Source organism: Tenrec ecaudatus, chromosome 7, assembly GCF_050624435.1.
Source record: "Tenrec ecaudatus isolate mTenEca1 chromosome 7, mTenEca1.hap1, whole genome shotgun sequence".
In the NCBI taxonomy this organism is placed as follows: Eukaryota; Metazoa; Chordata; class Mammalia; order Afrosoricida; family Tenrecidae; genus Tenrec; species Tenrec ecaudatus.
In genome coordinates, this window is record NC_134536.1 from 137,595,990 (window position 1) to 137,610,348 (window position 14,359).

The 14,359-nt window shown below is 46.0% G+C and overlaps 1 protein-coding gene across 1 annotated transcript; it reads left to right on the top strand.

The window, feature by feature from the left end:
- Positions 1-201: 201 nt before the first annotated feature.
- Positions 202-14,002, top strand: LOC142453672 (DLA class II histocompatibility antigen, DR-1 beta chain-like). Its single transcript, XM_075555215.1, has 6 exons — positions 202-325; positions 8,102-8,371; positions 11,427-11,708; positions 12,414-12,524; positions 12,989-13,012; positions 13,345-14,002. Exons 1-6 carry the CDS (start codon positions 250-252, stop codon positions 13,356-13,358), a joined length of 777 nt encoding a protein of 258 aa, XP_075411330.1. The 5' UTR covers positions 202-249; the 3' UTR covers positions 13,359-14,002.
- Positions 14,003-14,359: the final 357 nt, after the last annotated feature.

The window sequence follows — 14,359 nt, forward strand, 5'->3', positions numbered from 1 at the left end:
GAAATAATTCTCTTCACTGGAGACCAGTCTGTTTCAGGAAAGGACCTTCAAGCTAAATGTCTGACCAGCAACTGGTGATGCTTTGCAGTCCTTATGCTGATTGGATCTCAGCACCGTGGTTACCCAATCCGGAGACAAAGCAGTGAGTCCTTTGGTTGCTATTTATTGGGATGTGGGTGGAGGAGGGTCAAAGATCTCATTGAGAGACCTGCTTGTTCCTCTCCTCTTCGTGTCCTCCTGGTCTCCAGCATGGTGAACTTGGGAGCTCTCATACTGATACTGACGGTGCTGAGCCCTCCTCTGGCTTTGTCCAGGGACACCGAACGTAAGTACCCACTCTCTGTGGTCATTATTACAGGTGGGCTAAGTCAGAGGAAGAGCCAACATGGTCAGGGCACTCAGGTCATGTTACATCATGAACTCTGAAAAAATTGACATCTTCTTCAGTAATTCTGTATTTCTATTGTGTGAATTCCAATATTCATTCCACAACAAGTGACTTGAGATTTCTCCCTGAGAAAATGACAGGGAGGTACGAGATGAATGAGCAGAATGAGGAGAAAAGTCAGCCCTGTGGAGACCTGAGAGACACGGGCTGCAGGGAGAGGAAACTTCAGCAGAAAGGTCTCCATGTGAGAGGAGGTTTCCTGGGTTGAGGGAGAAAGGAAGGCAGAGTGACTGGAGCAGAGCAAGCAAGAGGGAGAGGGACGGAGATGAGGCTCAGGGGAGAGTCAGGAGGCAACGCATTTAAGGCCTGACAGCCATGGGAAGATTCTGAACTTAAATCAAGACATAGGTGGAGTCCCAGAAGGGCCATGCATCCCACTGCTCTTGAGTCAGTTCTGCCTCACAGTAACCCGATATCAAGTTTCCAGGGCTGTATCCCCCTGGGGACAGATAGCCTCAGCTTCCTCCTGCTGAATGTCCGGTGGCTTTGAAACAGCAACCCTGTGGTTAGCATTCCAATGCCTACCTGACAGCACCACCAGTTTTACATCTCAAAAATACACTGTCCTCCAGTCAGTGATGGCTCACAGCGCCCACTGTGGGTTTCTGAGGCTGTAACTGTTTACAGGAGAAGAAGGCCCCATCTCTCTCCTGAGGAGCTTCTGGTGGCTTAGAGCTGCCATCATGCAGCTCACAGGCCAGCACTGCACCAGTCCACCACCAGGGCTCCATACAGGTTTACTTCAGGAGAGGTATAGATGTTAGTGTAAACCATCATTCCATCCACTAGGTGGAGGTGCTGTAGGGTTTATAACTAGAGACAAATGGACCGTTTGGGAAAATATACTTGTAGCTTAATTTAGTTCTGTAGCGATGAAGACAGAGAAAAGTGGTCATGTTTGGTCAGATGGCGTATTGGTGCATAAAATGCACACAGTCAGGAAAGCAGAAAATCACACTTATCTCTAAAGATTATATCCTGAAAAACTAAGTAGATAGTGGTGTTTGTGTAAGGTTGAGTTTGTACAGAGGCAAAGCATGTGTGCACATACACACACACATACATATACACATATACATATATACACACACATACATATACAGCATATAAAGAGATATATATGAAGAATTGGCTCAAACTCTGACAGAAACAGTTGAAGTCTGTTGTTCACATGTTCAACTGGAGAATTTTCTGGACTGGCACAGCCAGTAAGTCTGAAAAACCTGGAAGCAGGAAGAAATCCAGGAGACAGGAAATAAAGCAGAAAGACCATATTGCATTTCACTGGCTCAAGTAGAAAGAACCCGAACTCAGTGATCTAATGCAGAATCGAGACAAGCAAGAAGCAAACTAGCTTCCCTACAGAATCTACTCATATGAGCAGTAGGTCAGACCCCAAGGAAACGTGCTTGCAATGTATCAGGGCTGTGACCTGAGTAAAGGACTTGCCTCCCTCGCATATTGTCCACAACTCCTTGGTTGCTCAAAGCAGCCCCCATCATGGTAAGAACACATCAGGAGGGATTCCTGCCAAACTACTGAGAATTCTAGCCCAGCCACATTGACGCCGAAGCCACAATGCTCTTAATTGTGTTTGTAAAAATCAAAGGAAGAAATGGTTTCACGTGGGAGGATACAAAAATGAAGGTTTAAGTTAGGTTTCATATCCCATTTGACACTAATGATTAGATGTGAAGAGACCAATTAAATATCTGAGACCTGAATCAAGAGGGAATTTAGCACTGTGGATAAAGGAGTTGGTGTCATTGAACTCTATTAAATACTAGACGTAGAGGAAATTATGTGGGCAGAGATCATCTGGGTAGAAAGCAAGAAGAGGGTCATTGACTAGCATTGGGGTGTCTTTACTTTCAAAGTTGATCTAGTTAAATGAGTAGTCAAGGTGACTGAGCAGGAGCACCACTGCTCTTGAGGAAAACCAAGAGAAGGAGAAGATGCGCAGAAGCCAAGGAGAGCACATTTGATTTCAGGAGGAGGACGTGGTCCACGGTGACGAGCACCTCTGAGAAGTGACAGATTCTCGGTGAGAACATGACAGAAACGTGAGCACCGACACTGGCAGAGTCGGTGGTGTATGCAGGTTGGTGACTCACTGAAGAGGGCATGGGAGGTGAGGACGTGGCCACAGCAGTAGAATTGACTCCGTTAAGAAGCTGGCCTTCCAGAGAGCTTGTGCTGTGGGACCAAAGAATCAGCTGGACTTACACAGAAGAATGAGTGTCTTGATCCAAGCTGGAGGGAACTGACAACCAGAGATGTGTAGACTATAGGAAGGAGTCCAGGAGTGACTGTATCTGCAATGCTGATGGGTTCCACACTCAGTCATGATTTCACCTAGGAAACACTGGTGGCCTAAAGAACACCTGGAGCAACAGAACCCTATCTGCTCCCATAAAGAATTACAGCCTTGAAAATCAAGACATGCTAGCTGTGAGTCAGGATCCACTTGATTGCAGGGCTTTGGATTTTGTTTCACAACAATACAGCAGTCACTGCTGTAGGCAAAGTGGACACAGCAATGAGCAAAGGTAATCGCCTCTCTCAGCATAAAGCGTGGGAACATTCTGCAGTTATTATACACAAGGCCTACAATTGGAAGGGATAAAAATGAGATGTAGGTCAATAGAGTGAAATAGCAGAGCTCTAATATGACACTTGTGTGCTGAGTTCATTATTGTTTAGAAGGACTTGGGATTAAAAAGTTGGAACATGCAGATAATGTAAAATAACAAAAGCCTAAGTATTTTGAATGTTCGGATTAGTTTAGGTCTTTGGTGGTCTCCAGTGAGAATTGAAAATGATTTATTATATTTAGCAATTGTGAGCCCCTTGTCCATCTTTCCTAGGAATGACTCACGCACATGCACTGTGGTTCTAGACCCAGGACATAACAGTCATCACTTATAGACAGTTAATATAGTGTCCTGGTGAAGTGCTAGGAGCCTGGAGCTGGATCTCCTGAGATCTAATCCTTATGTCACTTGCCATGAAATATTTGTCCATGGAAACGTCATTTGGCTCCTGTGGGCTTTAATCCCATCAGTTGTCAAGTGAGGAAAATAGCACCATCTTCATGGAGCTGTTTTGTGGATTAAAGAGATGACACGGGGAAAGCATGAGGGTTACGGGCTGTCTCGCTACACTCTTCCCTCAGGTAGCGATAATGTTTCCATCCATGCACATGTACATGCATGCTCTCCAAAAGAACTCTCAGTCTGCCCAGCGGCCCTTGATGACTGCATGAGTCTAGTAGTCACTACACGTGTGGCTTCTCTGCCACGCTTCTGTTTCTTTATTTCAACAGTTTTTAACACCTTTATCCACATAGTCTTCCTCTCTTCCACACCCAGGTAACTGTATACTCTGTTATCAGTGATATCTGAAAACATGCAGAGTTCTACAATTATAATTTTTTAAATTCAAAGAGTCTGGTCTACTTTATTTAACATTGATTTAATTATTTTTTTCATTTGTGTAGTTCTTCCCTCATTTTGCATGTGTCTCTTTTTATTTATTAAAAATATTCATGTTCTCAAGTAATTCCCAACATCTTTGATGGAAGAGAAGGCAGCAATCCACAGGAAAACAGGAAAAATTTCTGCACTTAACATTATGAATATTCATGCTACAGAATAAGGGCCACATGGAATTTTGAAACACATTGTCATCATAAGAACTAGAAAATAATATAGTTTGGTAACTATAGACTAACTACTAGAACATGTTTTCTAGGAGAAAATAGACAGTGATACTTGAAACTTGCATATGATGTACCATAAGCTGATTATTTACCCTCAAGATATTTCATCCCATCACTGAAGGGTCTCAGAAGAGCAGGTACACCAGGGGCATTATCATCTTTCTCATCACATTGAGTTGGGCAATTCATCTTTTTAAAGGGATGAATTCATCCATTGTCACAGGGATGAAGTCACCGTGACCAGACTGTCACTTTAAAGTCTCTTCGCGCATCATTGCAGCTCCGCGTCAGCAGTGTCTCTACCTGAGGAAACTGCAGTGTCTCTGACTGCACGGGGAATGCGCCTCGTTCAAGGCTGCTAATTAACCCCTCTCCTACTCCTGTCATGTCATCTTTGGGAACCTTTCCACCTGTGCACTCCTGTCACCACTGCCATCCTCCCATCACCCAGCATGTCTACCAGGGGCTCATGGTCAGTGCTCAGCACGTCTGTGATGTCGGCTTTCTCTGGCATATGTAAACTTTCATTTAATATCTATCAACCTCCAGACAGATGGAATATGATTCCTTTATCATTAGTTACATGGGGGTTTCTAAAAACTTCATCTGCTCTGTGGACATTTGCAAAGTCCACAGAGCCCCAAACCTATGGCTAACATCTAAGGCTGATTTATTAATGAGCACCTTCAAAATAACTAACAGGTTAGTCTTTCTCTAGAATGTTTTGGATTCCTGGACACCTGTAACCTTCAGCAGACACAGAATGTCACAGCTGTTATAGTCCTGGGCTCCTTACCATAAAGGTTGGGGTTCAGATCCAGTAGTGTTCCCTGGGAAACCGTTAGAGTTATCTGCTTGTCTATGAGATGAGTGCTCCGGGTTTACAGATGACAGACTTGGTCACCCTGCGGCGCTACTTTGTCTGATAGAGGTGCTAGGAGTGGGCACTGACTCCATGGGGAGTGGTTTTTTCATAGGATATAATTATTCCTGAATCCTCAGACTTAAGCTTCAATACAAATGTATGATGGAGAAAATGATCAAGGTTTTATATAAAATGCTAGATGAGAAGAAGGAGGCAGTTTTACAGAGACAATTATATTTTTGTTTTTACCTATGGCAGCTTGTCTATTCTCAATTGAAATCATAGATATAAAGTGACTAATAAGCCAGGCAATAAACACATCTCTGGCCATCTGCGATTCCATTGTTGATAATTAATGACATGGAAAATACTTACTCCTTCCAGACACCCATGCTGGAGCTTTGTCCATTCATTGTCCCCCTTTTATTTTTATACTGGTGAAAATATTCTCAACAAATCATATCCCAATGTAGCCATTCCGCAGGCCTAATGCAGGGACCTTTTTTTACTGCCCAGTTTGTTTGGTGGCATCTTGCAAACGTTTACTCAGCTGCTTTTAGAAACCGTGATGTTTTTTCATTCTCTCATTGGACTTTCTCAATCTTGCTGTCTGTTTCCAAGTACCCTGTCCTTAGGATCAGCCCCACCACACACACATTCACACTCCAGCCAACAAGGAACTGTGTTTCATCCTAAGGATTTCCTCAGACGTAATATTGACAAAACCATCCACACAATTGCCACGCGTTTTCTCGTTAACATTGACTTTACGGCCCTGATTCTTCAGATGCTTTGGCTCAGTGGCTTCCACCCAGAGACCATGCTGTCCCTCTGGAAGCGCTCGTCCATGTCTGGAGACATTTGGCTTGTCAGCACTGGGGAGAAGCTGCAGGCATGGAGATGGGGAGAAGCCAGGGATGTGCTCAATGTCTGGCAGTCAAGGCAGACCCACCCACCGTGGAGGATTCTTCATCGCGAAGTGTCAACATTGCTAAAGTCGCCAACACTAGCTTACGATGCACTGCTTCTGAAAGGTGTCGACTCACATGTCACATACACACACCTTCCAATGCCCTTTAGGTTGCTTCTCTGCAAAGGTTTTCCACTTTATTATCTTATTGAGCCAATCGGTATGAGGTTTAGATCTTTTCAATCTCTAAGGAGTTCGTGATCGTCACCCCTTATGCTCACGTTACATGGCTCACAATATCCTTGTCTCTCTAGTGTTAAGACAGGCATGGTGCTAAGTGCCACGAGTAGTTTCCTATATAACTCCTCTATCATCCATAGTAATTTTATACCCCAAACTTTAATTGTCAATGCCTCCTAAAATGTTTTAAAAAAATACTTTTATTGACATATTTTACAAAATCCATTAGATCCACTCACATGCAGTTCTGTTGTTCAGTCCCATTGAGTTCAGTTATACAATCATCAATGCTCCCCTAAAATATTTTAAACCCCATCCTCACTTTGATTAAACTTAAAAAAAATCACAAGAATACACAGAAGCACACACACTACAGGTCAGAGCTCTGAGACATATCTGACCTCTAAACAGGGCAGAATTGACAAATGAGTTTATCATCAAACTCAAATATTTTCCCTCATATTTTGTTTTATGAGATCTTTTGATTATGTACTGTATATAAGGAATGGGGAACCTGTTTTTTATTGGATCCTGGTTTTTTATCTGTTTAAAGAAATAGTTCCTCATGTACTGTTATTTATCACTAAATCTAAACGGTGAATATCACCTACAAGGCTTCACCACCTACGGGCTCCATGTGCTTTTGTTCTGGGGAAAATCGCGTTCCCTGCCTTGGGCTGACATGAAAGTCCCAGTACTTTGAGACGTGCATTTGGAAAGGAGAAAGTGACATTACTGGATTTGATTGCTAAAGAAAAGGTGTCGGGCTTTGGTACTTCTCACTGACTCCATGAACAGAGAAGGGCAGCAGAGAGGTGCCCAGGGCAGAGCTTTGGGAAAGTCCTGCCCACAGCCCTGCTGCCTTGTCCCAGGATGTGGGCTCACAACCCCACCTTCTCTTCCCACACTGTGCCCTGCCCTCATGGTCGGGGTGGCAGCGCTCTCAGGTAATCCACAGTGCAGTTTATCTTGTTTTCCCTCCTAGAACTCAGAGCTTCAGTGTTGGTAGTTGTCCACAAATATTTTTGCAGTTTGGACTTAAAATGACAAAGGAATCGAGTGTTTTACATGTTGCCGCTGAGCAAAGGAAGACAAATCAGAAGGCGATAGAAGTAGATCATATGACAGATTTTAAACAATTCCTTCATCCGGCCGTTTTGTGTTCCAGGGAGGCCTAGGGGTTCCATGGTGGGCTGCTCCCCGTGAGATGAGCAGGTGGAGACCCCCCAGGACTCAGTGTGAGAAAGACCAGGCTCTCCACTCCGGTAAAGTGACAGTCTCAGAAACCTGCAGAGCCACTTGGCCCCTGTCACCTGAGGTCTCTGTGATTCAGCAGCAACTCTGGGAGTTTGGCTTTTCTGTTTTTATTTGTTTGTTTATTGTCCTGTCAGTGTAGAGAACATGTTGGTCCTTATTGTCGCGGTAATAGCTGCATTGATGTTTAACTTCTGAGTCAAAGCAAAAGCAGCAAAGGGAATGATTCCTCACAGGTTGAACTGTGGAGGAACAAATGAATGAGGCTGAGCGGTTGCCTGAGGCCTGGAGCCTCTTCCATTTCCGGGTCTTTCTGCCCCTTTCCCCTCACTCTGAGCTGGGGGTCAGGGGACCCTGTGACAGAAGGGGCTGCAGGAAAGGTTGTGTAGACACAGGACAGGGACAGAGCCTCCTGGGCGCCCAATGGAGGCTGAGGTCTGAGTCTGAGCAGCAGGGGCTCCGCCAGGCCCTGGGACAGGCAGATGGGCTTGCCTGGCTCAGAGAGGCGCGGGGATGGGCGGGGTGGGGGTCCGAGGGGATGAAGTACCAGAGGGGTCGGCCTGGGAGTATGGGCGACCCTCTGCCGGCAGGGTGATGCCCACTGGGCGTGGTCTGCGTTTCCCCCCAGGAGTTCTTGCTGACTGGCTCTTCCTGTCCCCGCAGCTCACTTCCTGTGGCAGGTTATATTTGAGTGTCATTTCACCAACGGGACGGAGCGGGTGCGGTTAGTGGAGAGACACATCTATAACGGAGAGGAGTATGTGCGCTTCGACAGCGACGTGGGGGAGTACCGGGCAGTGACGGAGCTGGGCCGGCCGGATGCTGAGTACTGGAACAGCCAGAAGGAGATCATAGAGCGGAGGCGGGCAGAGGTGGACACGTACTGCAGACACAACTACGGGGTCATTGAGGGCTTCTCCGTGCAGCGGCGAGGTGAGCGCGCGCGTGCGTGTCTGTGTGTGTGTGCGCGCGTGTGTCAGTTTGTCAGTGTGTGTGTGTGTGTCTGTCTTGTGGGGGGCAGTGTGGGTGCGGAGGGTGTGGGTGCAGGAGGGTCTCTCTGGGGCCCTTGGGTCGCTGGGGGAGAAGCTGAGATGGGGAGAAGGCGGGGCTGCAGGGAAGGCGCCTGAGATGGGAATGGGTTGGGGGGTCCTGGGAGACATGGGGGCCGGCAGGGCAGGGGCTGGGGGATTTGGGAGGCCGTGGGGGGAACCGAAGTGGACAGGGGACAGTGGGTGTCTTGTGAAGGTAGTCACACACCGTCCTTACACCCATGCTTCCCAGCCGGAAGATCCCGGAAATGAGCATCACGCGCTGTTTGTTTGTTTGTGTGAACAGGTCTCTGAGGGCACAGGGCCTGAGTAATGGATGGAGTTCTCCCTGGTGGGAGGCATGTGAATTCTGAGACCCCGGGGCCCCAGAAGGACTCTTTCGGGCTGTGTCACTGTGAGGACACAGAGCAGACACGGGCTCATTATTTCTCGCGGACTGGCTCAGATGGGGGCTCCCTGAGGTGGGGGATAAAAACCCCGATAACCATCTGAAGTCCGTGGGTTTGTGGTCCAGAGCAGGGAAGGGGGGAAACTGAAGGCGGCTGGGGTCAGTTTGTGCAGGGAGGAGGCATAGCGGCTCCCCTCGGCAATCCCACAGACTTGAGGACCTTGGTGTTTGTTGTCCTGCTGGAGCCGCCCTGAACTCAGAGGGCATCTTCAGGGGGCAGGCCGATTGGGGTCTCTGTTCTGAGAGAACCACTTCAGGGCTTGTTAGGAATCACCTGAGACTGGACAGCTAATTCACTTTCCTCCTTCCCCTGGGTCATATGCTGGACGGTATTTTACAGCAGTTAACTGGGATGAATTTTTACAGACCCTTATTTAGGTCCAAAGTTTTGCTTTTTTAAAAAAACATACATATCTACATTGTTACACAGATGAACTGTTCCTAGAGATGGCATGGACAAAAAGACAACATTGTGTGAAGGGGTTTATCACAGAGCAGAGACCTGCAGCTGGGCCCAAAGAGCACAGTGGCTCCTTAAAGCCCAGGGAAGACGTGCCCCAGTCAGTAGCATCTTTGAGCTCACCCAGCAATCAAGTCCCTCTTCGTCCAGAATTCACGTGTTTCTTGGGCCGAGGTCTCTGTTGGGACAGTGTGCGCGCTCATTTGTTTTGTCCAAGCTCATTCCCTGCCCATTCGTTCAGTGAGAGAGTGCACGGCTTTGCCAGGGACTGAGGCCACAACTCACCCTGGACTGTGTAGCAAGGACATCTATCTGGGTCCTGAGCAGCACTGGTTGGACATGGACACCTCTTCTCTATTCTCAGTGCGATGATGGTCTTTCTTAGACACCTACGCCTGGCGTTTCATGCCATCCAGCTTCTCTGATTATTTGCTCAGCTTCCAGAGTGAAGGAGGGTGGGGAGAGGAGACAGCCCTGCACACACCTTTCTGGAGGTTGTTGATGGGTGGGGTCTGTGTCCTGCTTCATTCTTCTGCAGATGTGGCTCCAGTTATTTGTAGTATCGCCAAGTGCTCAGTGAAGCTTCCATTGCTATCAATTTGTACTTCTAATTTCTCAACTTGCTAAATATATTCATATATCTATTGGGCAGTTGCAATTACTCTAGAATTACTTATTTAGTAATATCTCTGGGTTTCTATACTTTCCTCAGAGAAATCAGTTCTCTGGAAATTCAGATTGTTAACATATTGGTGATATTTCATTTGGCTTTCTTCAGTGTGTGGTTTGTAGCTTGATTGTTGTTTTCAATGTAAAGATTTAAACACTTTATTATATGAGATATATTAAAAAGTATTACTCATGATTCCTCATCAACCTGAAAGCCCCCGGTATGTGGTTCCCCAAAACTGTGGTTTCTTAGTTGCATCCCCCTTTTTATAACGTATTTCCCGATGTGCTCTGAAGTATATCAGGGGGTGCATGAGTCTGATAGAGTAATGACCGCAAGACGGGGTCCTGACCTCAGATGTCTCATTACAGAGAGAAATGATTGTAAATGGTAACAATGTCAGTGCTGGTGAGTGTGTCCTGACAAAAGAGTGAGACTTATGACCTTTAAATGATTGGATCTCAGTGTTACTTTCTCCTCATTCAGAACGCATGCCCTCTTAGGTCCAGTTCACAGGGTGAGAGCATCACCTCTGTGCCTGCTGCCTCCCAGTGGGGAGGCTCTGCTGTGGCTGTAAATGTGTGAGCAGGTCAAGATGGGACACTAGGGCTGCAGCCTCTTTCCGCCCCACCCAGCCCAACCCATCCTCCCTACTGGAATCACATTTTCTCTCAGAGTAGACCAGGATAACAACTGGGTGACAAATAGAGCCTAATCTATGTATATTTGTTAAATAATGTATTCATTATAATAAAATAGATGATAATCTATTGAAGGCTAACTGCAGGTGTATATATGTTAATTTGATCTATTATCGTATGACTCTCAAAGATAAGATATAACCATTATCATCCTTCATTGTTGAGTAAAGAAATCCTGGTTTCCCAGTGGATAAGCATTGGGCAGCAAGTGGAAAGGCCGCAGTTCAAATGACCCGACCGTCTACCCAGAAACTAAGACACTCCAAGTTTCCTTAAGGACTGACAGCCTCAGAAACAGTTCTACTTGGTGTTTTAGGGTTGCTGTGGGTCAGAATGAATTCAGTGGCAGTGACTTTGGGCTTGGGATCAATGAGAAAGCTGAGGTGCAGGTAATTTTAAAAATAATGCATGCCTTGCAAAATTGGGTAAACACCTCAATATTGAATAAACTGTCCCTTACATTGAAAACATGCCATTTTCCTTGTGTATTTCAAACTTTAGGAGTCCATGTTGTAAGGATCAATTTCCACCCCCAGGCCACACTGAGGAGCTTTGAGGGAGGCATGCCCAAGACAGATGCCTTAATTTGAATAACAGAGGGGCAGCACAGCAAGACTTCCTCTGTCTCCCTCACTGATCTCTCTGCCTTTTCTCTCCTAGTGGAGCCTGTGGTGAGTGTGTATCCTGCCAAGACTCAGCCCCTGCAGCACCACAACCTCCTGGTGTGCTCTGTGAATGGTTTCTATCCAGGGCACATTGAAGTCACATGGTTCCGCAATGGCCAGGAAGAGAAGGCTGGGGTTGTGTCCACAGGCCTGATCCAGAATGGAGACTGGACCTTCCAGATGCTGGAGATGCTGGAAGTCACTCCTCAGAGTGGAGAGGTTTACAGCTGCCGAGTGGAGCACCCGAGCCTGACGAGCCCCCTCACAGTGGAGTGGAGTGAGCAGCTCTATGTGACCTCATACCCTTCTCACTCACCGAGGAGCGGGACTAGGCCTATCCCTGAGTGTCAGATTTCTCTTCTTCCCATGCCATATTCCCATATTCTCTCAGTTTTCATCTCCTTTAGTTCAGGTCATGGATAAAGTTCTTTCAAAGTTTCCCCAAATACTTATTTCCTAGGAGACACAATGAAGGCTGGGAGGCAGAAAAGAGCCTGTCTCCATTGTGCATCTTCTCAATATATCACAGGACATGATCACCTCTTCATCCTGGGTACCACACCCTGTTTCTGATGCTGAGCTTCCACTTCCTGTCCTGCTGCTCTGGACCTCTCTGTCTAGATGTTCATTGTGAGCCTCCTGGACAGTGCAGGGCCCACCTGCTCTAGGGAATGAAATCTCAGCACTGATTTCATGAGCTCAGTCCTTCTAGACAAGCTACTCAATGGCATGGAGTCCAGGCTCTTTACGCATCAACTCCTGGTCACATGCAATGTCAGCCCAGTGAATGTTGATGCGTTCTATGTCTGAGCCTTGTATTTACTCAAATTGAATTTTTAATTTTCCCTCGAGAAGTGAGCAGATTTTCTATTTTACGTAGGAAAATTACATAATACATAACAGAATCCCTCCCCGTTCTCTGGGTCTCAGTCTGAGAAGGTAGATTTGTGGTAACAATCACCGATCCTGGCTTTTTCTCCAGGAGCACAATCAGAATCCGCACAGAGCAAGATGCTGAGCGGCATCGGGGGCTTTGTCCTGGGTCTGCTCTTCCTTGGGGCGGGGCTGTTCATCCACTTCAGAAACCAGAAAGGTAAGGATGCTGTCCGTGACCACAATCCCCTCTGAGAGCCCTTCTGAGGGAGAAAAATCCAACTGCATTCTAGCCAGTGTTCTGTAGTGACCATGTGAAACGTTTATTTCCCCAAAGCCCACATTCCATCACAGCTAAAAATCAGAAGCTCATGGTTATTGTCACAGCAAGGTGCTTGCAGCCTGCAGCAGACAAAGAAAGGCTGCTATTCAGGGAGCTAGATCTGGGGTCAAGCTGCTGGGGCAAAGGAAGGGAGAGCCACCAGGCCAAGAACATCAGGCTGGGTTTGCGTGTCAGACTCTTCATACAGGGCAGAGGCTCAGAGCCTGCTGTCTTCTCTGCCCTGTGTCATATGACTTGCTGTAGTTGACAGCTGTCAGGTGGGACCTCTGGAACCGAAGACCTGGGCTATGGGGACAGATTTCTATTTCTTATGAATCCATGTTTTTCTCTCTTTTTTTCAGGCCAGTCTGGACTTCAGCCCACAGGTATTAACACTTAACTTTCTTTTAAAATTACACCTGATTCTCCTCTAGTTGCTAGTAGCGGTGGCAAGACAGGAGACAGAAATAGTAGGAAATCCTTTGGATTCAGGCTTCTGCTCAGGGACTTTGTGTGAAAGATACTTCTTGAGCTGAACAGCCCTGAGCTCCAGATGGCATTGCATTATGGAAATATAAGAAGTTAATTACTAGTTTGTTTTCATTTCTTTTGGCTGTGCTGCTCTACCATGAGGTTCTGTGAGTTGGCAGTGGGGACGGTGGGGGGAGAAGTTGGTTATAGAGGATGTTTGAAGCAACTATCTTCTCTTGATCTTCAGGTCTCCTGAGCTGAAATGAAGATCCTGATCCTCAAGAAAGAATCTCTGTCCCAGTTTTTGCAACACATGAACATATATTCAGTTTTCTCCCTGTCCTCCACAATAGAGTGCTTCTTCAGCATCCGGCTCATTCTGGTTCAGTGACTAGACAGAAAAATTCTCTTCGATGAATTTCCCCAGACCTGACCTCCCTCTGGAGGCCCTCGCTCTTGCTTATCGTGTTTTATGTTCCTTTTCCTTTAGTGTCCTCCTAGTCAACCCCCACTTCTTAGCATCCCCTGAACTCAGCTCCCACTCCTAGCACTTTATAAACCTTCCCCATGAAAACTCAAAAGAATTCTCCAGAAAAATCATCTTTCTGCAATAGCTTCATGAAAAGAAATAGAATAAAAGAGGGAAAAAAAACGGTTTCATTTATATTTCTTACTTTGGGTCGAATGTGGATCTGTGAGATGTCCTCACTTCCTTGTCTGTTCTTTCCCCCTCTTTTGTGCTTTGTACAGAAGACACAATTGCGTAGGAGAAAGACCTTCAATGTACTCAAATCCTGATGGTCTCCTCCTGCTGTGCATTTTCAGAGACAAACACACGGGGTCTTTAGCACCATGGGAACAGACAGAGAGAATGAGAATAAAACATGGCATGTAGAAGTATTAGATTTCCAGTGTGTTGAATAAATTTCTTCATCATGGGCTCCTATTCATTTTTTTTTTTTAGTTTAAAGAAAATCCAATTAATATTTCCCAAACTTTTGCTATCTTTTGCCAGGAAAACGAAATCTAGCAAAAGGCCTGCCTTTCATAGAATGGAGATCATCTTTAACCAGGAAGTATCTTTTCTATCGAAGTAACTTTCCCAATCATTGCCCATAATAGAGATGCACATTTACAATCCAATCGAAAACTCAAAACGTTACAAAATCTAATAGTAAATGTAGTTCTCAGCAGAATCAAGAGATACTATAACTATTCAAAGGCAAATCCAATAAAAAGGAGAAAAGTCTTTCATGTTTTAA

What these genes read in the sequence shown, in the direction of transcription:
- LOC142453672 (XM_075555215.1), top strand. Translation starts at nt 250, where the DNA reads ATGGTGAACTTGGGAGCTCTCATACTGATACTGACGGTGCTGAGCCCT. An exon ending in TTTGTCCAGGGACACCGAAC is followed by an intron (nt 326 to 8,101) that starts GTAAGTACCCAC and finishes CTGTCCCCGCAG; the next exon opens with CTCACTTCCTGTGGCAGGTT. An exon ending in CCACTTCAGAAACCAGAAAG is followed by an intron (nt 12,525 to 12,988) that starts GTAAGGATGCTG and finishes TCTTTTTTTCAG; the next exon opens with GCCAGTCTGGACTTCAGCCC.